The 11,391-nt window shown below is 33.8% G+C and overlaps 1 protein-coding gene across 1 annotated transcript; it reads right to left on the bottom strand.

Moving 5' to 3' along the window:
* Positions 1-236: 236 nt before the first annotated feature.
* LOC131622112 (EPIDERMAL PATTERNING FACTOR-like protein 6) lies at positions 237-1,175 on the bottom strand. The gene is made up of 3 exons (XM_058893163.1): positions 1,048-1,175; positions 714-757; positions 237-471 (listed from the first exon to the last, which is right to left on the bottom strand). The coding sequence occupies exons 1-3, from the start codon at positions 1,154-1,156 to the stop codon at positions 244-246; spliced, it is 381 nt and encodes a 126-aa protein (XP_058749146.1). The 5' UTR covers positions 1,157-1,175; the 3' UTR covers positions 237-243.
* Between the last annotated feature and the right edge of the window lie 10,216 nt (positions 1,176-11,391).

Here is an 11,391-nt window from a genome sequence, read left to right as displayed (position 1 = left end):
TGCAGGGGGTAAATTGGGGTTTTCGCTGGGGGTAAATTGGGGTTTTCGCTGGGGTGACCCCATAGGAAGGTGGGTAAAGAAAAAATCTAAAACTATTCTAAGGAGAAAAATAAACGAAAAACGTAGATAATCAAACATTCTTAGACAAACAAATTTCAAAGATATCGCAAAGAGAAACTCTTAATTTATTAGGAAGGATCTTTACTATTTTTTTTAATGAAAGATACAAACACATAATGATAATTATTTTTTGGGTGGATCATATAACTTATCACCGCATTTGCATTTCCACGATTCTTCTTGTGGCGAGCCTGACACAAGGGTAGGTGTACAAGGAGTACAATTATCACAACCATTTACGCAACTTGGAGGATGCGATCCAATTTCACTAATAACCTTTTTTGATAACAAACCCTTAAATTTATCTGATTTTGTTTGAGGCACAAACTTTTCTTCAGTTTTCTCAATATGCTGTAAAAATATGAAAGTTAACCATAAATCATTAATAAGTTAATGTAATTACAATTATCATTTTTATATTATCAAATGTAATTTCATATAATAACAATGAAGTTTTTATTCATTAATCTCAAAAATTTACTATGGTTTAATAATTTTTAACTTGAAAATATATAAAAATATAATACAAGTAATAAATATTCCAAAAACCAAAAACATTGTGAAATAGACATAAGGAGATTGATTGGCTTTACCTGAATATCTATCTCATTTTTGAAAATCACAGGACGCCTAACATCTAAAAAAAAATTAGAAGGTGTTAATAAAATAATGATGCAATAACAATTTTTAATAATAATAATATGTATTATTGATTAGTAAAATGAGGATTAATATAAAAAGAATTTAATTTTTATGTGATTTAACTAAAGGTAATTAAAATAAAAACAAAGTATTTAAGAAAAACTAATTACTATGATTAAATAAAAATATACAATATATTTAAACTCTTAATCTATATGAAATAAATCTATATAAAAAAATATATTGTTAGAAATAATTAGAGAAGTAATGTCATATAATTGATACCTCTAGATGTAATGGATGAAGCAATCGTAGTTGCTAAGATTAGTGAGAGCATGAAAAATGTTACATAAGTAACATGGGTCTTGTTCATTAACATAGTAATACTTCTCATCCTAATTGTAAATACAAAACTCTACTCTTTTTTGTTATTGTTGAAAAAGAAGGGCATTTATATTTATAAGCACACCTCGTAACTTATGTAATATGATATGATATTGACTAAGAATTTGGTGTTTTGACTTTCTAGAACATGAATATATTTACTGTGAATTTCTTGTTTTAACTTTCTAGAAAATGAGAATATTGACTATAAGATTCTTTCAATCAAATCTTTATCTCTAATTTAAGCGGGGTAAAATATTAGGCTACGAAAATAAATTAATCATTTATGTTTATCTTTAAGGTAAGTTAATTTAAAAATAATAAGTCGAGATTTAATAAAATTTAAATACAAAAAAAAAAATAATTTTAATTATAAATTAATAAAATAGCTTTTTTGAAAGAAACATTTAAAATTATATTAAATAAAAGTAAATTTTTTATAAAAAAGATCAAAAATATGATTGAATATTAACTTTATTTTTAATTTTTATGTAACATAAAGATTTTATTTCAATGATAAAAAATTTCATTTACATATAATATATATACTATAGAATAATTTCATTAGGCCTAAAGACTCGTAACTCAGCCCAAACAGCTCAAAGAAGTTGTGAAAGGTCATTAGAAGAACCAGGAGGGCGCGACCTCGGATCCCTCGATCGCGACTTGGGTCGTGTAATCCCAACCCATATGTATCGCCTAATCATCTTGCCATTACGTGGAAAAGGGGTTCCTAAAAGAAGGTTGTTCTGGTTTTTCAGTTAAAGAGGAAATCATCCCTCCAAATTAGGAGGAAAAGTTGGTTCTCTCCCTACCTCCGCGTACTTGTTGTGAAAGTAGGCATAAATTGTTTCTTTCCTAATATTTTACCTAGAAAACAATCTATTAATAGTCGTTCCCCAATAATTAGAGGGGGAATTCACTAATTTTTACACAATTAGAGCGTACACACCCTCTTGTGATCATAGACATGAGCAGGGTGACCATCCTTATTGTATTTTACTAATACAATTGACGCCCACCACGGGGTCAATGTAAAACTAACCTAGATCACGCTTACATTCGATTTCCAACAATCTCAGTCATCCTCTTCAACTTGGTGACTCGATGAGGCTTTACAACAACTAGCAACATTGGTCATAGTGACAATGAGGCCTTAGCAAAGATGCATGTTGCTATGAAAGAGTTGTTTCGTTTTAACAAAGATTTGCATGAGAACATCCTAGATCATAGGTGCTTTTTAGATGAAGATCATAGGTGCCTCTTACCCCTTGAAATGCAAGTTGTTTTCCACATGTTTAGGAAGGCGACCCTTAGGTGGTTCACAAACCTCGCACATTTTTTGGTTGACGAAATATCAAGACCTCTCGAGGGAACTAGTCCATCTATTTTTGTCGATGAAGAATTTAAAGGTTTCGATGACCCGCTTTTTCGATGTCCACCACGACCACACCAAGTCGTTAAGGGAGTACTTCACTCATTTCAATGAGGAAACCATCAAAGTGATACATCCAAAATAGGAGATATTTTTCGAAGCATTTCAAAGTGGTTTAAGAGTATGGAATTTCAACGGGTATCTCATCCAAAATCCCATATATCCATGACTGAAATCATGGCAAATGTTGAATGCCACGTTGAGGGAGAAGAGAGCAATGCTAACAAGAAGTCCATATATATCAAAGAGCGTGCCACTAGCAAATCTGACTCATCGCATGAGCAACACAAGATAATGGGAGGCCCGCAAATTTTAAGCCTAACGGGAGGCCCACAGATAAATGCATTACCCTTAATACAAGCAAGGAGAAAATCTGGCATGAAGTACTCCACTCTCACAAATTTCAGCCTACACCAACTCCCTAATTAGATACGATGGAACCCAAACTTAATAGGCCATTCAAATACCACTAGGTGAAAAATCATCACACTAATTACTTCTACCCACTCAAAAGAGAAATTGAGTTTCTTATCTGAGAAGGCCACCTAAAAATTATTTTAGAGAAGGATCTCACAAAACAGGAGGAGGTTATAGGAGTAAGGGGTGAGATTAACCCAGAAGCGCGAGGCCAAAAAAGACAAGGAACTAGAGTGGACAGAGTGGCACATTCCATACCACCAGACTTTAAGACTATAGAGGGAGAGTTTATCGGCGGAGGAGAATATAGCTCCACTAGTAGAAGATATGCTCACTAAGTCATTGTGGCAGAAAATTCGCCAACTAAGGCTAAGGAAAATGACGACACTCTAATATTACGTAATATTTGTTAGTATTTTCGAAGGAATCGGTGGAATTATGAGCAAAATCCAAGCAAATATGAAGAAAAAATGTGAAAAAATAAAAAAGTGGTAGTAGGTGGGACTTAGAAAAAGGTGGAAACTTTTCTCCTCTAGTTTTCTCGTGACCTCTATGTTGTCACTACGGTAGTAAGTGGGACTTAGAAAAAGGTGAACAAATCCAAGCAATTTTCACCTCTGGTTTTATCGCGACCTCTATGCTGTCACTGTGGGCTCGATACGATAATATCACGATCACAATGTGAACTAAGTGGGGTCGCGATGACAAATTTTGCCAAAATGCCTTTTGCACTTTAAATAGAAAATTTTGGAAACTTTTCAAGTGTTACGAATTCTAGGAAGAAAAGTGACTGCTTGGGGCATTTGGCATCAATTTTGGAAAGCATTAGAGTCATTGAAGAGCTTATTTTCCATTAATTTTCATGAATTCTTCTTATCAACTCATGGTAGCTATAAATTTCAAGATGGGGAGTTAAGCTATTTTTATTAGGTATTTAGAGATGAACCTGATTATACTTTGTTGGATCATATGAATGTTTGAGATTATTTGGATACTTTTGTGTTATAATTTTTAATTAATTGTTCTTGTTCTTACCGCTCTTTGTGTTTTGATGAGGGTGCAAAGTGATTCTAGATGAGTTAGGATTATTGACCGTAAATCTACCGATATGAACAAGAGAAATTTTTCCACTCAGTAATCAACTAGGAATAGGTAATTATAAGTTGTGGCTTTAGATTTAATGATCTTAGAAACACCTAGTTTAAGTTTTAATTTTCCTATGGAATTAGGGAATTACTATCTAAATTATTGGGTTGTACACAAAAGAATTTAGTGCATTGGTCTTGTTAATTTGTCATAAAATTATAGCGTAGTTACTATTGATCTAATACACATTCATCAAGCTGATATAATTAGGGGCTTCAAAATAAAGATATAATCGCTTTTCTTTATCGAAAATTTTACTCTAAAACTCTTATTGTGCTTGTTTTTCGAACTGGTCATAATTAAAGACCCCATATTGTTTATTTTGAATTGCATTATTATTACCTTGTTCATATTTGCAATCCCTGTGGAGAATAATTATTTTATCCATGGTAAGAACCAAAAGACAATTTTATTAAAAGGTATTACTCAAATGCTCTATTCATGGAAAAGATATATGTAATTCCCAATTATGACCAAGAAGATTCCGAGTTAGTGTCTGAGTCATGGGAAAGGATCAAGACGTTTCAAAATTTCCATAATATGAGTGATATGGAACAGACGACACACTTTAATAACAAGCTGAAAAACACCAACAAGAATGCTTCTTGATGCCTCAGTTGGAGGTACATTGAGAATGAATAATCAAGATGAGGTATCAATGCTAATTGAAATTATGTTTCATAATGAATATTGCTCAAGTGGAACAGAAAAAGGTATTCTTGCAGTTGATTGAACATAAAATTACTAGCTCAAATGAAAGTACTTTTTAAACAGCTAGCTGCATCCCAATTAGCCCTAGTGAATATGAATTAAATTCATACACTCAGGCCAACGTCAAGTTCAACTAGGGTTCTAAGGGCGAATTAGTGCTTAATGACACCACGCAGCAGCCAAGTGTTTCCTCAAGTCGGATCCCAAGGAACACCAGGACAAACCAATGTGTCACACTAACGATGGCCACCATATCAACCACATCAGTATACGCTGTGCAGTCTCCTTAGTCTCATGCCATTTACCTAAGGTACTCAGATCCAGGTTAGGATCTTTCACACAAGTAAACCCAAACAGGCCCACAAAGATAAAGTTAACAAAGCAGACAATTAGAGTGATCCTAGCTCTAAGGTAACCCCTCTTTTATTTTAAGTATTCCCAGCAGAGTCGCCAGTTCTATAATACGGTGAACTGAACTTATTTGAAATGTGCGGATAGCAAGAGTTGCCACCGACTTTTATTTTATCCAATATATAGAAAGGCTAAATGAACAGGAAAAGACCTTTTTAAAGATTTTGAGTTCGGGGGGTAGGTTATACAAAGGGAAGGTTTAAGGCACCCTTTGCATCCATGGTTATCCATGGGATCTTAATTGCTTAGCTCACTTTATTTTCAAAATGTTTGAATTGTTTGAAAAGTAGGGTGTGAATAGAAAAAACCTTTGAAGGACATTTATCTTATAATTAGTGATCTATATTATTTAGCAAGCTTGCACTCCCTAGGATTACTAACCATGGCATAAAATAAAACATTCAAAATCCTACACTATTACAATAAACACCTGCGAGGATGGGGGCAATTAAAAGGCGAAACATAAAACCTAACCTATTACAATAAAACCCTTATAGGGGTGAGTGTAAGAAAGAACGACAATTAATTTACACATCTTCAGCCTTGATCTTCCTCGAACCTTCGATTGACTCTGAACATCTGAGAATTTAAACGGACAATAATAGGGGTGAGTGTAGGAGAGATTCATCGACATTTGAAAGTAAACCCTAATTTATATTTTATAAGGCAAAATAAAATAAAAATATTATTTAAACAAAGAAATTAGAAAACTTAGCTTTTTGATCGGGTGAGGCACGTGGCTGAAAGATCTTTGATTAACCCTGAAAATTGGGAATAAAGAAGAAAAATGCGTTAGTGCATTTGAAGTTCTCAACAATTATAATGTGGCAGATCAAAAGTTAAAACAGTAACAATTGAGGCAAACAAAAAAGGCTAAGGCAAAAACAAACCCTGAAAGAGGACAGAAGTTAATATGTAAAAAAAAAAACCTAGACTAAGGTTAATGGACAACACCTACCAATAACAGTGATTAATGATCATGATGAAATCAGGGTTTAAGGCATAAAACATTTAATTAGCCCAAAAATAACTATTAACTAAAAACCTTAGTTTAATTATTACAGTAAAAGAAATTTTGATATCACGAAAAAAATCGAGTTTTCGATTAAATAATTACCACCTCATAATATTATTTCTTTAATGAAAAAACAAATTTTAGAAAATAATAAATTAAAGAAATAAAGAAAAGAAACAATTATTAAATAGAATAAAAGAAAAAAGAAAAAGAATTAAGAGACTTAGCTTTGGATCAGGTGTGGGCGCCTCCTGAAGGTGTATCATAGGCATGCGCTTCCGGGGCGCTTGATATGGCTCCATATTGATCCAGCGGTTAGGATTTGAGGACGCACGGGGCTCGCGCGTTGACGTGTAATACTAGATCTGGAGATAAACCAACTCATAAAAATAACTTTGTACAAAGTTTGGGTTGGAACCCAGGACTTGTAAGTGACCAACCAAACCTTCAAGCATTCCAGCTATGCGCGTTTTGATGTTAACATTTTAACCAAAAGAACATAAATATAAAACAAAGTAGTAATAGGGAAGGTCAAAGATAACTCATCTTGGCCCCACACACGTACTCAGGGACCAATCAGGTTTGGAAAGAGGAGGAAGACTTATTGACCAGCCTATTGGATAAGGAGAGAGGAATTTGGATTGCTGAACAGCCAATGGTGTCGCGACAGAAAGCCACGCCTGCAGTCCACTGTTCCCAGGCCACCATGCACAGCGGTTTCCGCCATCTTCTCTAATGGGAGAATTTTTAGACCTGCAAAACAGGGACAAAATGAAAGCAAAAGATACCCTTGGCCACTAATTTGGACCTCACGAATCCAATGGTGAGATCCTTTTGATCTGAAAAGTTCTACAAATAGCGATACAAACAGATACAACTTTTGTGCCCTAACAATGGCACTTTATTATTCCTGCGCATAAGCTCAAAAATAAAGGTTCAAAACAACCCTAAATACTATCATGAACATGTATGTATGTAAAGGAAGAGTCCATAATGCTTACAGTAACAATTTGTGGAGCAAAAAAATTTTACCACGATGGTACAATGGTGGTGACGGCCTGGTACGTTGCAGCCCTAAAAAATGGTTGAGACCGGATCTTGGTAACCTTTGGGACGTGAAGCAATGCACGAAATCGTTTGGAACTGGCTGGGGGAGAAACTATCTTGTGCCCTAACTTTGAGAATTTTCTTAATATTTTTGTGGGTTTAGAGAGTGATATGGAGGCTAGGTTTTCGTGATCCCTAGAGATTGAATAATCTTAGATATATATAGGAGAGAATAGTAGGGTTTTAGTTTAAGAAAAAAATCAATGATTTGATTGGAAAAAAATTGGATTTTGATTCTCATACCAAAACTTACTATTTTGAGTTCAAATATATTTTTTGCTTATTTTCCATCTATTCTTGGCCATTGGATGGTATTTTGATAGATTAAATATTTGGAACATGAATAATAAAATTTAGAGTGAAGACCCATTTTGGTCCCTCACAAATATTACATGAGTCAAATTAGTCCCTCACAAAATAATTGACCCAACTTAATCCCTTACAAAATTTAACCGGATCATATTAGCCCTTCTGCTAATATTTTTCTCAAATCGGTTTTTTTCTACTTCTAAACCGGTTCTTTTCATACTTTTAAATCGTGACTGGACTGACACGTTGGATTTTTTATTTTTAATTTTTAAATACTAAATTAAATTTTATTTTTAATTTCATTTTTAAACAGTTATCAATGAATAATATCAAAAAAGCCAAAATTATTTCTTAATTTTTAAACAAGTAATTTCCATGATTTATATTAATATTAACAAATTCTATACATAAATGCTTACCTATGAGGTCTCAAATCCAAGTCCTTTCAAGTTAAATGATTTTCACTTTACAACTAGACAAATCAATTTCTATCGTTAATAAAGTGACTATCATTTACAACTAGAGAAATATTTTTATTGTTAGTAAAGTGACTATCATTTACAACTAGATAAATCAATTTCTATTGTTAATAAAGTGATTATCATTTACAACTAGACAAATCGATTTCTACGGTTAGTAAAGTGACTATCAATAACAACTAGACAAATCAATTTCCATTGTTAGTTTAGTGACAGACAAATCAATTTCTATTGTATTGAATTGACTGTCATTTAATCTAAAGAGTCTTAGCTTCGAGACCATATTAATACAAATTTTGTATTTTTTATTTTATATTTAGAATTTTTTAAGATTAAGCACATGTGCCTGAGTTCAACTCCTTGTAAGAAACAATTTTGGCTTTTTTATATTATTAATTTATAATTGTTTAAAAATGAAATTAAAAATGAAAAACAATTTAGTATTTAAAAAATGAAAAATAAATAAAATTCAACGTGGCACGTGGCAGTCCAGTCACGGTTTAAAACTAAGAAAAAACTGATTTGAAAAAAATATTAACAGATGGACTTATATGACCCGGTTAAATTTTATAAGGGATTAAATTGAGTCTATTTTATTGTGAAGGACTAATTTGACTCGTGTAATATTTGTGAAGGACCAAAATGGGTCTTCACTCTAAAATTTATTTCATTAAAAAGTGATTTTATTTGATTTTATTTGAATTTAAATGAATAAAATCAAATGTAAATAAAATAAAATCATGAAATAAACTTTATATGACCAATGGGCCTTTATTGAGCTTGGAATCACGTGGATAATACAAATTCATGGGCCCAATACTCAAAGGTATAAATCTCGTCACTCAGGGCACATGCGATTCTCAAAAATCGACCAACTTGTGCAAGCCATAACCCATTCAATACTAATCAAATGGATATGATCTAGGACTTTTTGGAAAGCCCAAGATGTCCTCTACAAGACACTTTGGAACATATTTTCATTTGGAGATTTTATCTCGATGATATGGCTTCTGGGAGCAAACTGCTTTTTTGCGAGCTTCTAGAAGGACCAGTAATGTTTTTGCTCATATCTCCCAAATGAAGCATTTTTGGACTTGGCTTTAGAGAGGCAAAGTTGTATAGAATTTAATTTCCTTCAAAATGAGCTTGGGATGGGAAATTTATGATGTTCCATGTGAAAGTTATGATTGGTCAAAGTTGGGTTGACTTTCTCCTTAAAAACCCTAATTTAGAAACTTAAGTTTTTGATTTCTGATCTTTTCTTGATGAAACATGATCAATCCTTTATCAAATGGTGAATGATACTTCATAATGACGATGTTGACCAAAAATCAGAAGTTTTGTCTATGGTTTGACCATAGTTTGACTTTTAGGTCAACCAGTCGATTATTGATTGTTTGGGCTATTTTGTGAATCGAAGCTTGAATATAATGGGCAAATTTTTTGGTATGACAGGAGGTGATCGTCAGCCAGACATCGCAGATAAGTTTCTAATGAACGGTTTATAACTTCTTTTTGCCCATTTGTTTCTGGGTGATAAGCTCTTGAATATTTCAGGTGTGTGCCTTGGAGTTTAAAGAAATGCTTCCAAACTTTGCTGAGAAAGATCGGGTCGCGGTCAAAAATAATAGAACGTAGAATACCATGGAGACGAAAGATGTCCACAATAAAATGAGCAGCTAAGTCTTTTGCAGTAAAGTGTGTGGGCATAGGGATGAAATGGACAAACTTACTCAAGCGATCACAGAGTACCCATACGATAGTGTGTCCATACGAGTTAGGTAAGTTTGTTATAAAATCCATGGTTATATCTTCCCATACTCTGCCTGGAACTGGAAGTGGTTGTAGTAAACCTTTTCTCTTTTGTGTATCATATTTGTTGTATTGGAAATTAGGGCAATGTTTAACCATTTTCTTAACTGCAAGGGACACTCCTGGCCAACAAAAAGAAGAACTTATGCATGCTAAGGTGGCTTTGACTCCAGAATGTCCACCTTCCGGTGTATTGTGGTATTCTTTCAGAATGTTCAAACGAAGATCTTGCAGATCGGGTATGTACACTCTATTTCTATAATGTAGCAAACCTTGAGAAACTGAGTAATCTATATTGTTTTGTGAGGCCATTGTGAGCATATTTTGACCGACTTTATCATACTTGTAAAACTTTTTCAGAGTAGTGAATAGATTCGGGACTGGGGAAGAAATCGCAAGCAACAAGGGTTCATCTTTTTCAAATTTCCGGCTCAAAGCACCTGCAACCAAATTCACTTTACCAGGTTTGTAAAAAATCTCAAAGTCGAAACCCTGTAGTTTAGCTGTCCATCATTGTTGTTCTGGAGTCTGTATTCTTTGCAATAATAAGTCTCGTAGACTTTTCTGATCTATGTAGATGTGAAACTTGTGGCCGATGAGGTACTAACACCATTTCTTTACATATTCTATGATTGCAAGCATCTCACGAACATACACCAAAGCTGCCTGCATTCGAGGACATAAATTCTTACTGAAGAATGCAATGGGGTGACCTTCCTGAGATAAAACTGCACCAATTGCAACCCCTGACGCGTCTGTGTCTATATTGAAATGCTTTGTAAAGTTAGGTAGAGCCAAGACCAGCATGTCGGTCATTTTATTTTTGAGCTTTCTAAAGGCTAAATTAGCCTATGTACTCCATGTAAACTTAGTGGAACGCAGCAAATCGGTGAGAAAAGCGGCGAGAGTGGCGTAATTCTGAACAAATTGACGATAAAATATGGTGAGGCCCAAAAAACCATAAAATGCTGAGTGAGAACATGGTTGTGGCCATTCTAGAATAGCTTTTTCTTTTTCTGAATCGGGTGCAACACCACTCGCTGAAATCACGTGTCCTAAGAAGTCAATCTGACAAGCTGCAAACACACACTTAGACAAGTTCACAAAAAATTGTTATCAGCTAATAACTGGAAAATAACCTGCAAGTGTTTAATATGTTCATTAAAACTTGGACTGTAAATTAAAATGTCATAAAAAAAACTAGGACGAAGTGTCTAAGAAAAGGCCTTAAGAGATCGTTCATTGCTGATTGAAAAGTAGAAGGACCGTTAGTTAGCCCAAAGGGCATCACTAAGAATTCGTAGTGTCCATCAAAAGTGCGAAAAGCTGTTTTATATGTGTCTTTCGATGGAACTCTGATCTGATGATAACCTGAACACAAGTCTATCTTGGTAAAAATGGTC

The sequence above is a fragment of the Vicia villosa genome, linkage group LG1, assembly GCF_029867415.1.
Source record: "Vicia villosa cultivar HV-30 ecotype Madison, WI linkage group LG1, Vvil1.0, whole genome shotgun sequence".
In the NCBI taxonomy this organism is placed as follows: domain Eukaryota; kingdom Viridiplantae; phylum Streptophyta; class Magnoliopsida; order Fabales; family Fabaceae; genus Vicia; species Vicia villosa.
This window is presented reverse-complemented; position numbering and strand designations above follow the sequence as displayed.

Bases quoted from the DNA above. Each gene is read 5' to 3' on its own strand.
- LOC131622112 (XM_058893163.1), bottom strand. From the start codon at position 1,156: ATGAGAAGTATTACTATGTTAATGAACAAGACCCATGTTACTTATGTA. The intron at 758-1,047 runs GTATCAATTATA...ATTTTTTTTTAG, and splicing joins TTCATCCATTACATCTAGAG to ATGTTAGGCGTCCTGTGATT. The intron at 472-713 runs GTAAAGCCAATC...ATATTTTTACAG, and splicing joins AAAATGAGATAGATATTCAG to CATATTGAGAAAACTGAAGA.